This window comes from Piliocolobus tephrosceles, chromosome 1 (assembly GCF_002776525.5).
Source record: "Piliocolobus tephrosceles isolate RC106 chromosome 1, ASM277652v3, whole genome shotgun sequence".
Lineage (NCBI taxonomy): Eukaryota > Metazoa > Chordata > Mammalia > Primates > Cercopithecidae > Piliocolobus > Piliocolobus tephrosceles.
The window spans coordinates 147,929,995-147,945,511 of NC_045434.1; the positions used below are offsets into that span (position 1 = coordinate 147,929,995).

The 15,517-nt window shown below is 32.8% G+C and overlaps 1 protein-coding gene across 2 annotated transcripts in view; it reads left to right on the forward strand.

The window, feature by feature from the left end:
• The first annotated feature begins 23 nt into the window (after positions 1 to 23).
• LRRIQ3 (leucine rich repeats and IQ motif containing 3) overlaps positions 24 to 15,517 on the forward strand; it is a 171,672-nt gene continuing 156,178 nt past the window's right edge. For both annotated transcript variants that reach the window (XM_023209437.1, XM_023209428.1), the window contains exons 1-3: positions 24 to 208; positions 14,110 to 14,358; positions 14,936 to 15,259. In XM_023209437.1, the coding sequence (XP_023065205.1) occupies positions 14,110 to 14,358; positions 14,936 to 15,259 (573 nt within the window). In that variant the 5' untranslated portion in view covers positions 24 to 208. The remainder of the gene's footprint in view (positions 209 to 14,109; positions 14,359 to 14,935; positions 15,260 to 15,517) is intronic.

Genomic DNA, 15,517 nt, shown 5'->3' on the forward strand with positions numbered 1-15,517 from the left:
GGCCCGCCCCCTCCGTGCGTCGTCACGTAACCACGCCCCGGAGCGCCTTAGCTGGCTCCCGGAAAATCATGATGTGGTGAACCTGGATCTCGTCTTGTTTCTCTAGCAACGGTCTCAGGAGCAGATGGCCACCCAGCGATTTGTCTGACTGTGTTGGGTCTGGGCCACTTGTCTCCAACTCATAAGGGCTTGCGGCCCAGTTGATCCGGTGAGTGGTTCAGGTTGGGTTACAAAATTGTTAGAACCGACCCGCTAAGGATAAGGCGAAACTACAGTCTAGTTTCCCAACTTTCACATCAAAGGCGATTCCTCCTAACTGGTGATGTGTTTCAGCCTGGAACAGTTCCCCAGGAGATCCTGATAGAAGATCTCCCCCATCTGTCATTTCCCCCCGCCACCCCAGGTCATCTGGAGCCATCTGCCCCCAACCCTGGGTCATGATAACGTACACAGTCTGAATATTTAAAATCTGTTCTTTTTGGGAACCTTAAGTTTGTGGTTCCTAGAGAGTGAGCCACCTTTGGAAATTGTATAAAATTCAGTCCGCAACCAGGCTCCAAATATTTTTGATATTTTGGTTTATTTTCTGTCATTCTTTTGTATATGCAGATTAATCTAGAATGTTCAATAGCATTCTTAGAAATAAGTCAGTCTTTTTAGGTGTATTTTGGGTAGCTATGTAGAGGTGTTCCTGTTGTAGAACACCACGTTTATTAGTTTTACAGATCATCTTTACACAGAAGAAAACTGAATCAGAGAATAGTGACTTAGTCAAACTATCACAATTAGAAATAAAAGATTTAAGAAATATATTTCAATCCCAAACCCAGAAATTGTGCTATTTCATCATACCGTTTGATTTTTTGAGAAGATTTGTCTGTATCAAGGTCTTCATTAGGCACATAGGCATTCAGGGCACCATAAATTTACTTAGTTTTTCTTCTCAGACTTGTTATACAATCATGTTCTAATAGTGGAAGCATTTGGATAAAATGGCAGATTAGATTACTCTTTCATAGTTTTATCATTTAAAACTTTTCATTAATTAAAAAACGGTATCTTACTGAAGAACATTTAGCAAATACAGAGACTTGAGTGAGAGTAACCAAAAGAGAAGGTAGAGAGAGAAGGTCAGAGAGGGAACAAAGGGCCATAGAAAGAATTTTGGGTTTTACTCTTAAGGGAAACAAAGCCATTGCAGGGTTTTGAAATGATGTGCCTTATGTTTAAAGAGATCACTCAGAGATACGAGAATAGATTATAATGGGGGATGAGGCAATGATAGAAGCAGGGAGACTTGCTTGGAGGCTACTCCAATGTTGCAGGTGAGAGTTGGTGAAGTCTTGACCAGGATGGTAGCAGTGGGGATGGTGAGAAGTTGGTCAGATTCTGGATGTATTTTTAAGACAAAAACAATAAAATGTGCTGATGGAATTAATGGGTGTGGACTGTAAGAGAAAAAGAGGAATCAAAATGACTGCCTTGGGATGGCCATCAATTAAGATGGGTAAGTTTCTGACTGAGGAAGATTGTTGGGGTAATAGAGTCCAGAATTTGATTTTGGACATGTGGAATAAACAGACATATGTGTGTGCAGTGAATACGTAAGGGAAGTTTGTGTGTATATGTGTCTGTATGCATTATACATATGAGTCTAGAATTCAGGAAAGAGGTCTGGGCTAGAGATACAATTTTAAGAATTGTCAGCAAGAAGATAGAATTAATTTTAACTGTGGAACTAGGTGAGGTCCCAAGGGAATGAAGGTCAGCAGAGCCTATATGTCTGGGGTCTGTATATTCTAATAAGGTGAAATAAACAAGAAGTAACCAAATAAAAACATCCAGTGGTAACAGTTGTGAGGAGACAAACGGAGTGATGTGTTAGATTCTATCCTACAGAATATTAAATAGAGTATTTCTTGGATCTGGGATGGTGTCATACAGAATATTAAATAGAGTATTTCTTGGATCTGGGAAAGATAGCCATAGAAATGGGAAATTATATTTTCTCAATATGACTATATCATGCAATCAAAATTTGCTGGAAATAAATATACCATATTATCAGCTATGGGTTCTGTTCTCTTTTCTTTCTTTTCTCAAATTTTCATTAATATTAATTTTTAAGTAAAAAAACTAAAAAACACTGTATATATGAGTAGGAGTAAATTTCCATGGCAGTTGATTGTTGGGGGCCAAAAAAAACTAGAGATTTTATTTAAGTTCATATTCAATATAATAAAACAGTGCAATATGATTGTTTAACATCTTAAGCTACTAGAGTATTATTTTACTAGAGTATTTGCCACAGAGTTTTTCCTTTTATCAGAATATTTTCTATTTATCAGAATATTATTTTACCAGAGTAAAATATATCAATCCAGCCAAGCTGTAAGCCCATTAATTCTGCACAAATCAAACACATAGGAAATAATCTATTTAGTTTTGGATTCCACATTTTTAAAAAGACATTGAACATACTTAACTATAATAAATTGAAAAATTATATTCTGTGGAGGCATTTGGGCTTTCTATTTCTTGGAGGAGAGTAGAGAGTATCTGAAGAGCTGCCATAGGAAGAATGAGATAGATTTTTTTAAACAACTTTATTGAGGTACAGGTTTAGAACATTTTCATCCCCCCATAAAAATGCCTTCTAACCCATTTACAGTTAATGCCAGTTACATTGTTTTTTTATTTCTACAGACATAACTATGACTGTTGTGTGGAAATTATAGAGAAGCATGTTTTAATTTTACCCCCTTCTTTATAGGAGGAAGTTGAAGCCAAATGAATAGGGTCTTGGATTATGTACTGTGGAGCTCATAGTGCATGCTGTGGTCAGGCCAACCTAGGATTGTACTTGTTTCCAGTCCTTGTTCTTCATGGCTCTGTTTAACCACTGTTTCCTCCTGCTACCCTTCCTGACATGCAACAAAAGCAAAACTTCTCTTTTTGCAGTTTGTTTTATTTGAATTTATTTACTCAGCTAGCCTGTTCTCAAGTTATTTCTTAAATATTTTTTTTCTCACTATGCCCTGTTGGAGGAACCCTCATACCCCTCAACTTTCCGTAGTACAAGGAAACATTGTCCCACCCTTGAACTTTTATTATACTTCCTCCCTTAGTATTTTGTGGATTTTTTTTTTTTTTCCCAAATGGAGTTCCCCAGTAGTGTAATCATAATCTACTTTGTCCAAATACCAGCATGAGGTTTCGGGGAGGGGAAAGGGACAGGGAGAGGGCAAGTACTTGAAGAATATAAATTAGTAGAGTCAAGAATTAAATTTTAATTAATGTAATACAATATTTATGACACTTAAGAGAAAGGTATTAATGGCTTAATTTTATGAGATCCAAAACCTGTTCTTGAAAACTAACCAAGTAGTGTTTTGGGCTAGAAGAAATATTTGTTGTGCTAATTTCCTTATTAAGAGGTTGTGATTTTTGTGCAGATTATTTTCTGTGAATGTTTTTATTAATTTTGACTGTTTAATATCCATCTTCTGGCTCACCACCTTTTAGTTTTTTAGGTTTATGCTTTTGCAGTTTCGAAATTGGAATAAAAATACAAACTGAAAAATGATGTCTCACAAAAGCTTTTTTTCTGAACAGAAGCATATAACCTTCTAAAATTTAAAAAGCCAATACATTTAAATAAAAAAGTTATAATTACAAATGAGTTCTGATTCCTTGTTCTGAATGACTTTTCATGTCATTTGAAAACATATAGAATATGCCATGAAAATATGTTTTGTGCTATCAAGGTTATTTATATTAACTTAAACATGCACTGTATTCTATGTTCATTTTCCAGGACACATGTACTGGTCTGACTGTTCTACTAGACTCTCCCCTTCTTAATTTTTAAAATATATTTTTTCTGTGATATAAAATCATGGCAATTCTTTTATATTTTTAGAGACAGGATTTTTATTTTTAGAGACAACCTTTCACCCAGGCTGGAGTGCAGTGGCAGATCATAGCTCACTCCTGGACTCATGCATTCTCTTGCCTTGCCCTCTCAAAGTTCTGGGATTATACAGGCATGAGTCACTGCACTGGCCTATGGCAATTCTTTATTAAAATAGTCATTACTTAACAAATCTGTTATCAAAGAATATTTAAAAAATATAATTTATTTTATTAATAGAGATGAGCTTAATATGTTGCAGACATTCTAAACTAAAAATAAAGTTTGTAATCACAATATGTATCAAATATTACCGATTGGAATCCTTACAATTAGATTTTCTAAAAACTGAAACTTTTTATTCTTTTTTTATTATTTGATTTTATATGCAGATATCTTAACAGCTGTTGTGATAATTCTGGAGTCCAGTATTCAGATTTCCATTTAATATTATAGTTCATGGTTATAAAATAAATTACTTTCATGTAGACCATCAAATCTAATATTTTAATATATTACTTAAAATAATGATGATCTGTCTTCCTAGTACCTAAAAGGTTCAGCGAATAAATTTTAAGTCTAAAGGTACACTCAGCAAAGGCTTTGAAAATTTTCTTTTCAATATTTATTATGTATCACATTTGGAAAAGAAATAAATATACAAAATAAATATTTTTTACTTCTTAATATTTAATTTAAATATATTCATGAGTTATAACCTTGTATAGTTACACTTAATGTGTTTGCCATCAAAGTTGGGGGTAAAGATGAGGTATAACTGATGAGCATTTTATTTTATAGAAATGGTTTATACAGTGTGATTAAAATGTATGATAATTTTAAAATTAGTACTTTAGTTGATACAAACTAAAGAAAGGTTTACTGATAATGGTACTGATTTATTTTTAACTGCAGAATTTCTTTGAAACTGTAGTTGGAGCCTTGATACTTTCTGCAATGTGTTGCTATACTTAATTTGCCTTTGAACATTATATTATTATTTGAACTTGATAATTTACAGATGTGTATATACATTTCACAAAATAGTTATAAAATTATCAAAGTCTAAAATGAACAAAAGTGACTAGATTCCTCCTCTATGTGCATATTTTAAATTTGCAACAAGTGGTAAGGGGCTTTTAACTTGGTAGAGGAGGATGTATCAATTGCAGTGGTTTTTAGCTTCCCTTGGTAGACAGTAGAATCATATGGGCCCATAGCTGCAATGATATGATTCAGGGGATATGCTTTGGGGCCTGCTCATTTGAGTTATTCTAGTTTTCAGATGTACAATATAAATAAATAATGAGAAACAAAACTGAAATGCTCCATGTGGTAGTTAAAATATGAAAAATCTCCACTTTTCCAAAAAGTGGAAAGTTTGACAGAATATGTAGCTGAATAATATGAATAACTGACACATACATTATATTCTGAATATAGAATATTAATTTTCTAATAAATTTATTTCTGTAATTTATTAATCATGTTAATCTTTCCTTTTAATAGCAATAACCAGGTATTACTATGTTCTATTTTGTAATTTGTAAAATATTAAGTTTGTTTATATACTGGCAAGTACATATTGTTGGCAGAGGTGAATACTAATAGAGAAAAAGAATATAAATTAGTATAGTGTATGGGGAAGACTGCTTATAAGACTAAATTAGTGTTCATATCACATCAACTAAAAAGAAACCAGTTGAGAAGAGTTTAAAATATTGAATACATATAAAACAAAAATCAGTTAAGAGGAACTGAAAAATATGTTTTCAGACACCTCGGATAAGATTTGGTATTGGAGAGGAATACAAGAATTGGGAGAGAGGACGACAGGTAAGAATTGAAAATAAACTACCTGTTGGGTACTATGCTTACTTCTTGGGTGACAAATTCATTCGTACTCCAAACTGCAGCATTATGCAATATACTTTTGTAACAAACCTGCACATGTACTCCCTGATTCTAAAATAAAAGTTGGGAAAAAATTAACTCTGAATGTCCTAACAAATAAAGAAAGGTTATATTTTGGAGTAAGATTTATTATTGCATGGTAAAAGTAACCACCGAGAGTATATGGAAAGACCTCCCCACTCTTCACTAAAGATCTGAACTACAGGTTGATGGTTAGATGCTTTATATTATAGAAGAACCTACATATAATCTGAGTAAAGTATTTATTTTTTAGAGAGACTATAGATCTTTATGGAGTCTTCTGGAATGAGATAATGATAAAATATGCCCCCCCCTCAAAAATATTGGCAATTATAATTAAGAATTACAATTTTCTTGAAAACTAACTTAATATATTTATTACTTTTCTCCTATTTACTTTGGATTAAATTTGCTCTTCTTTTTCAAGTTCTAGAAATGGCATCTTAGATGATTCATTTTAGATCTTTGCTCTTTTCTAGTATATGAATTCTGTGCTATGAATTTCCTTTTAAGCACTGCTTTTACTATATCCTACAAAATTTTGCTAAATTTTATTTTATTTTTATTAGTTCAAAATATCTTTAAATTTTTATTGACCTATGTGTTACTTAGAAGTGTGTTGTTTATAAATCTCCTAAGTATTTTGGAATTTTCCAGCTATTTTCCTGTTATTGATATCTACTTTAATTCTATTGTAGTTTGAGAGAAGACGTTGCATGGCTTCTGTTCTTTTGAATTTGATAAGACATGTTTTATGGCCCAGAATGTGGTCTGCCTTGGTGAATGAATCCTCCATGTGAGCTTGAAAAGAATGTATATTCTACTGTTGTTGGATGAATTAAAATAAAACTAGTTACTATTATTATTTTGGACAAATTATTCAACTAATAATAAGAAAAATAAGAGAATTTTATTTTATCCTCACTTGTTTGTTTCCCAACACTTTCTTACTGTAGATATGAGTATCTGACCTATATCATTTTTCTTCTCTCAGACTGTCTTTTAACATTTCTTACAAGGCAGGTCTAACAACAACAAATTACTTCAATATTTGTCTAACAGAATTTATTTCTTTTTCAATTCTAAAGAATAATTTTGCTCAATACAGTGTCCCTTGATATACTTTTTGAAGCATGTATTTTATTTTGAATTGTTAATGGAACTAGGCATTCAATAATTTTGTTGAACTTACTGTATTAGTCTGTTTCCATGCTGCTGATAAAGACACACCCAACAATTTATGAAGAAAAAGAGGTTTAGTGGACTCACAGTTCCATGTGGCTGGGGAGGCCTCAGAATCATGGCAGGAGGTGGAAGGCACATCTTACATGGCGGCAGACAAGAGAGAATGAGAACCAAGTGAAAGGGTTTTTCTCTTGACACTTTAAATATTTCACTCCAGTGTCTTCTGCCTGCATGGTTTCTGATAAGTCAAATGTAGTTATTATCTGTGATCCTTTATAAGTAAGATTTTTAAGAAATTATTTGGCTTTTTCCAAGATTTTTTTTTAATGTTTGATTTTTTGAAGTTTGTGTATTAAATGCCTAGGTGTGATTTTTTTTTTTTTCTTATATTTATCCTACATGATGTTCTCTGAGTTTCTTGAATCTGTGGCTTAGTGTTCGATGTTGCAGTAAATTCTCATTCATTATTGTTTTAAATACTGCTTTTATTCCTTTCTATTTTTCCTTTTTTGGCATTTTCATTACACATATGTTACACCTTTAGAAGTCCCACACTTGTAGAATATTATTCATTTTTTTCAGTCTTTTTTTTCTCTTTGGTTTTTAGTTTTGAATGTTTTTGTTGGCATATCCTCAAAGTCTGGTTCTTTTATCAGTCACGTCCAGTCTACTAATGAGCCCTTCAAAGGTATTCTTCATTTCTGTTACAATGTTTTTGGTCTCTACCATTTCCTTTTTATTCTTTCTTAGAATATCTATCTCTCTATCTACATTATCCATCTGTTCTTGTATGTTGCCTTCTTTTTCTATTAGAGCCATTAGCATATTAATCCTAGCTGTTTTCAATTCCCAGTCTGATATTTCCAACACCCCTGACATCTGTGTGTCTGTTCCTGATGAGTTTCTGTACTGCCTGTCTGTTGCTACAGTTTTGGCGTCAGCAGTTTACCCTATCATCTTACTTCTTTTGCGTAGCTAAGAAGAGTTGTTGATTTTCAGTTTGTTCAGCTTTTTAATGTGTTATTAGGATGGAGTGACTACTTCCAAGCTCCTTACATGCCATACTGGAAACTGCAGGTCCTTTGATACACTTTTTGAAGCATATATTTTATCTTGAATTGTTAATGAAACTAAGCATTCAATTAATTTTAAAGTGCTTACCGTATTAGTCTGTTTTCATGCTGCTGATAAAGACACACTCAACACCAGGTTATTTATAAAGAAAAAGAGGTTTAGTGGACTCACAGTTCCTTGTGGCTGGGGAGGCCTCAGAATCATGGTAGAAGGTAGAAGGCACATCTTACATGGCAGCAGACAAGAGAGAATGAGAACCAAGCAAAAGGGGTTTCCCCTTATAAAACCATCAGCTCTTATGAGACTTATTCACTACCACAAGAACAGTATGGAGAAAACTGCCACCATCATTCAATTATCTCCCACTGGGTCTGTCCCACAGCAAGTCGAAATTCTGGGAGCTACAGTTAAGACGAGATTTGGGTGGGGAAATAGCCAAACTATATCATTAAGTGCCAAACACTCTTCTAAACCCTTTATGTTGACTCATTTAGTCCTCATAACAATTCTATGGGCTGTTATTATCTTCTTTTTACAGAGTAGGAAACTGAGGTTCAGGATACATAACTTCCTTGAGATCACCAACCTCAGAACAACTTATGTTTCACTTCTTTTTTCTGTACTTAGTTTGTAGGGTGCTTGAAAAATAAAATGAACTTGTTGTAACCAGTAGAATGTGGCTGAGGTGATGCTTCAGTTGAACCTAAGCCTTAGGAAGTCTGACAGGTTCTGCTTTTATGCTTTGGGAGCCCTTAAGCGTGTAGAAAGTCTGGCTACCCTATTTCAGACACACATGGATAGATGACATAGAGAGGACAGTTCAAAATAGAGAGGTCCTGAGACAGTGGAAAGAAAGGCTGGTTCATCTCAGTATCCCAGCTGAACCTAACCTTCCAGCAGTTCAGTGGAGGAGTGAACTGACTCATGCTTCAGCCACTGTCAGTTGGAGAATTGCTTACTTCAACGTAGTGAACACACAAAATCTTCAGAATAACAAAATGGTGGTTATTTTAAGCCAACAAATTTTGGAGTGATTTGTTACACTACATAAATAGTTGAAAAATAAACCTTTTTTTGTTGTTTTGCAAGATATTGAGTATTGGCTGTGGAGAATTAAAAATAAAGGAATGTCCAATAGATTTCTACTGAAATGGGAGAGACTTTGTCATTTGTACTTAGAAGTCTTTTAAAGATTCCTTCCCCATAGTTTGCTATTTCTCTGAGTAAAGGAAAAGATAGACATGTCTATGAAACAGACATTTATTGAAATCTGACTCAGTTCTATGTCAGGTCCTATGCAAAAATTTGAAAAAACTAACTGTAAAACAAGTTTTCTGTTCACAGATTACATATAATTTAGTGGAAAACAGGGCCATTAAATAATAACACATATAAAAATATAATCACTAAATTGGGGATGTGGGGATGCGGGGATGGAATCAGAGTCTAAATAATGACTAGGCAATAATTTGCCAAAGAAGGTTACACTGAGAGAGAAGTGTGACATCCTAAGATAGCAGGCTAGCATATTTTATTAACTAAGAAGCAAGGGTTCTTAATAGTTTGGATTTTTAAAAATTTTTGCTTAAAGTTCAGGGATAGATGTACAGGTTTGTTACATAGGTAAACTTGTTTCAGTGTAGTGTATTGTACAAGTGATTTAGTCACCTAGGTGTTAAGCCTAGTACTCATTAGTTATTTTTCTTAATCCTCTCCCTCCTCCCACTCTTCACCCTCCAGTAGGCCCCAGTGTGGTGTTCCCCTTTATGTGTCCATATGTTTTCATCATTTAGCTTCCACATATAAGGGAGAAAATGCAGTATTTGGTTTTTCTATCCCTGCATTCTTTTTGCTAAGGATAATGTCCTCCAGCTTTCTCCGTGTTCCTGTAAAGGACATGATCTCATTCTTTTTTATGGCTGTATAGTATTCCATGGTGTAAATGTACCACATTTTCTGTATCCAATCTACCATATATGGGCATTTAGGTTGATTCCATGTCTTTGCTATTGTGAATAGTGGTACAGTGAACATATGTATGCATGTATCTTTATAAAAGAGCAATTATTATTGCTTTAGGTATGTACCCAGTAATTGGATTGCTGGGTCAAATGTTATTTCTGTTTTTAGGTCTTTGGGAAATTGCCACACTGTCTTCCACAATGGTTGAACTAATGTACACTCCCACCAACAATATATAAGCATTCCTTTTTCCCCACAACCTCACCAGCATTGTTATTTTTTGACTATTTTTTGTTGTTTTTTAATTTTTATTTCAGTAGTTGTTGGGGTACAGGTGGTATTTTGTTACATGGATAGGTTCTTTAGTGGTGATTTCTGAGATTTGAGGGTACCTGTCACCCAAGCAGTGTACACTGTATCCAGTATGTAGTCTTCTATCCCTCACGACCCTCCCAACCTTCACCCTTGAGTCCTCAAAGTACATTATATCATTCTTAGGCCTTTGCATCCTCACAGCTTAGCTCACACTTATATGTGAGAACTTACGATATTTGATTTTCCATTCCTGAGTTACTTCACTTTGAATAATAGCCTTCTAGGCTCCATCCAAGTTGCTGCAGAAGACATTGTTTTGTTCTTTTTTGTGGCTGAGTAGTATTCCATGGGGTGTGTGTGTGTGTGTGTGTGTGTGTGTGTGTGTGTGTGTGTATCACATTTTCTTTATCCATTAATTGGTTGATAGACACTTAGGTTTGTTCCATATCTTTGCAATTGTGAGTTGTGCTGCTATAAATGTGTGCATATGTCTTTTTTAATATAATGAATTTTCCTTTGGATAGATACCCAGTAGTGGGATTGCTGGATCAAATGGTAGTTCCACCTTTAGTTCCCTAAGGAATTTCCATACTATTTTCCATAGTGGTTATACTTGTTTACATTCCTACTAGCGGTATTCCCTTTTCACCACATGCACGACAGAATCTATTGTTTTTTGACTTTTTAATTATGGCCATTCTTGCAGGAATAAGGTTTTAATTTACATTTTCCTGATGATTAGTGATTTTTTTTTTTTGTTTTTTTGCTTATAATAGTCAATGATTAAACCTAAAAAGTAGGCAGTTGAACAAAATGGGGGAAAAGACATTACATTAAATAATATCAAAAAGATCTCAAATTTGAATTTAATATGTCCTTAATTAACTAGTACTTAATTCTTACACTTTTTTTTTTCCTAATCTTTTTGATTGAAACTGAAAAGTAGACTGTTGTACAGAATGGAAAAAAAGGCATTGAATTAAGTAATATCGTGAGCATTATCCCAAATTTGGTTTGTGTGAACCAATATTTCATTTCTTCCTCAAACTCTATGTCTTATTGACAGGAAGTTATCAAATGAGGCAAGAGTGCCAATCAAACCAGTTCCCTTATTATATATTACTTATTTTATGTAGAAAAATGTTGGGACATATTTAAGAATTTTGGTGGGAAAGAACAATATTATTTTATCATGTTCATTACAACAGCATTTGTTAATGCCACAAAGCTACTAGCAAGGTTATTCATCTAATAGCTAACATTTGAATGTCTCACATAAGTGTAGAACCTCTCATTTTGAAAAATTATCCAGTGTATCTGAGATCAGTAAGGAAAATAGAAAAAACTACTTTGGAATAATACCATTAGTAGTTCATTGGCATGTTCAAATGACATATAGACAGCATTCATGCAGAAGGTTTAAAATAAAAAATTATTCCTGGTGGATGAATCTATAGACATTACTAACTATATTTGATTAATAGCACTGTTGAGAATCCCTGAAAATAAATGCCAGGAAGAAGATAATATCTTCATAAAGAAATAGACTGTTAGAGATGGAATAATCAATGTGAGAAATAAATTCTTTGAAGTAAAAATACTTATATTTATTTATATAGCTAGATATTAAATAAAATTATATGTAATTTTGTGTATATATATATATATATATATAATTTGTGTACTAATGTCATGATTAACAGTATAAAATCACCTGTAGCTTTATGTGAAGAAATGAGATCTCTGAAGTTCCATGTGGATGGGTGTTGGTTTTTCAAGGACTTTTTATGCATTTGTGAGCTAAAAAAGAAATGAAAATTAAGAAAGTGAAAAGGCAAGCCACAGAATGGGAAAAAAAGTCTTTGGAAAACACGTGTCTGACAAAGGATTAGTATCTGAAATAATACAAAGAACTCAAACTCAACAATAAGACAATACTACAATCAAAATATAATGGACAAAAGATCTGAACAGATACCTCACCAAGGAAGATATACATATGGCTAATAAGCATATGAAAGATGCTCAACATCATGTATCATTAGGGAATTGCAAATTAAAACGACCAAAATCAAAACATTGACAACATTATATACTGGTGAGGTTGTGGAGCAATAGAATCTCTCATTCATTGCTGGTGGGAGTCCAAATGGTACAACCACTTTGGAAGACAGTAGCAGTTTTTTACAAAATGAAATACATTATTATATGATTCACTAAACGAACTCCTTGGTATTTTTCCAAGTAAGTTGAAAACATATCCAGACAAAAACCTGCACATACATTTTTATAGCACTTTTATTCATAATTATGTAAAGTTGGAAGCAGCCAAGACATCTTAATAGGTGAATGGATAAATAAACCAAACCATGGTGCATCCATGTGATGGAATGTTATTGAGTACTTTAAAAAATGAGTTATTTTTCTAAAGACTTGTAGGAAGCTTAAATTTAAGCTTTCTTTAAATGAGGAAAGACTTAAGTCTTTTCTATTTCGGAAGTCCAAGTGATGCGATGTGGATATTATCTTGCATTCCAGCACCAATAGAGCTTGATGAGTTTAATTTGTAAAGGTTTATTTATATCTGTCTATTCCATATCTGACTCTATATTTGGAAGACTGGTTTACTTGTAGTTGAGGCTAATCTTTCTTAAGGTGTTCGTCGATCACCTGTTGACATTATTCCTAGGCCCTTAGCCCAGAAATTCTGATACAGTAGATATGAGATGGGGCCCATGAATCTGCCTTCTAGTTAATTCATTGATACTTAGAGTTTGAGGATTCTAGTTTTAGGCCTTGGTTATGATATATAAAGTAACCAGTGTCTTGAGAGAGTACAAGAGTGTATCTGGATTTTCACATTTATTCTCATTTGAATTACACTGATTTAGTTTATCTAAACATGGTAGAAATCGATTCTTCCATTAGGGAACATTGTTGATCTTAAAACACACTTCCAAATAGACGACTTGAGCTCATACATTCTCTTCTCAGCTATCTCTGACTACCTTTTATGAAAGCTGAAATTACTCTTAATAAGTGAAAATTCACATATATGAGAAATACTGTATAAAATAATATTAAAAAGCATTGATCTAAACATTTTAGATAAATTTAAGTAGTCAAAATTTAAAGCAATTAGAATTCTGGAGCCTAATTGCCTAATTGAGTTGAATGTAAATATTGTGACAACGAATTTTCTCTTGAAGATACAAATATTATTGATAACATTTGAAGGCCTGTATAGCACCTTAATTTTATCTGGCTACATTGTTCAGCCTCTTTCATAATGATTATCACTTTCCTGACTTGTTTATTATTCAGTGTACTTCTTTAACAGTATATTTTAACAACAATTATTATACGAGTTATACAAGGTATGGTTTGATTTGTTTGTTGTTAGTTGTCTTGTCTAGAAAGGATGATTTTATCTCAGTTTCTTCACTGAATTCTGTAAATATTCTATGAAAAAGGAAGCTTGTCTTCCTCTTGCTAATTGGTTCGTTCATTGGTGAGTGCAGTGATAACATTCAGATTAGCTGTTATTGAAATGTTAGACATTTAAGTTATTTTGGGATAGAAAGTTCTATAAGAATTAGTTTTTAAAAATTTTAAGTTTAATAACACTTTTTACTTGCACCGTCTCTTGGCAAAATTTTGTTTGTTTTCAGGTAAATTTTTGAAAGTAGAAAAAAAAAATCAAAGCAATTTCTTATCTTTCCTAGATGTTTCATGGAACAATCACAGAAGAGCTAACCAATCATGAAGAATGGAGTCACTATAATGAAAACATAAGAGAAGATCAAAAAGATTTTGTTTTTGTGAAGTTCAATGGCCTTCATTTAAAGTCTATGGAAAATTTGCAGTCTTGCATCTCTCTTAGAGTATGCGTCATCTCAAACAATTTTATTACAGATATTCATCCACTTCAGAGTTGTATAAAATTAATCAAACTTGATCTCCATGGAAATCAGGTAAGCAATAGGCATTTCCGATATTTGCATATTTAATGAAATTTCAGTTTTATTTAATACGTACTTATGTTACCTATCCACAGTATTTCTTAAAGATGGTCTTTTATCTAAAATATAAACAAAAATTTAACAATAAATTAAAAGAATGTAAGATGTATATAAATACAGACATTTTGATGTAAATGAAAATACATAAATAGTGTGTAATTTGGTATGTTTCACTTCTTAAATCTACAGCCTGGATTAAGAATGCCTCATGCTTCCTTAATTTTCCTTAGGTAAGGAAAGTATTTTAGAAAAGTTTAAAGAGTCAACCTATTACAAAGGAATTTTCATTGAACAAAAAAGTATCATTATGCATTTTACTATACTACTAATAATAAATTGTCTCAGATGCCCAGTGTATTATGGTTTTCAACTAGCCATCATCGTATAATTATAAATACTCTATTTGCTTATTAATTAGAAAATTGCTATTTGGGGATTATTGAATTTTAGATGTGTAATGTTGTACCATTTTCTGTGCTTTTTGAAAAAAGTAATTTTGTAATTTAAAGTATTTTTAATAATATTTCAGATAAAGAGTCTACCAGATACCAAATTTTGGAGTGGATTGAAGAATCTAAAACTCCTCTATCTTCATGACAATGGGTTTGCAAAGTTAAAGAATATATGTGTGTTATCTGCCTGTCCAAACCTCATTGCCCTCACTATGTTTGATTGCCCAGTAAGCCTTAAAAAAGGATATAGACATGTTCTTGTTAACAGTATATGGCCTCTCAAAGCACTGGATCATCATGTGATTTCTGATGAAGAAATAATTCAGAACTGGCATCTTCCTGGAAGATTCAAAGCATGTAACCATCGACTTTTCTTTAATTTCTGCCCAGCTTTGAGAAAGGTAATTGGCTTCTTTAGGGTTTCATTTTAATTAAATGTATAAAAGGAAAATTTTAGCTTCTGAGTTCTATATCTAAATTATATGAACTCTTTAATATTTTTGCATCATGTATATAAAATAATATAAACCAGTGAATATATTTGTAATGTCTATCTGAAACTTTATAAAAGTTTGTATGCCTACTACATAAAAAGCCTGAAATGATCAAATTGTAGAGAAACAAATTTTTGTTTTTTAAATTGAAAGTAAATCTCTAAT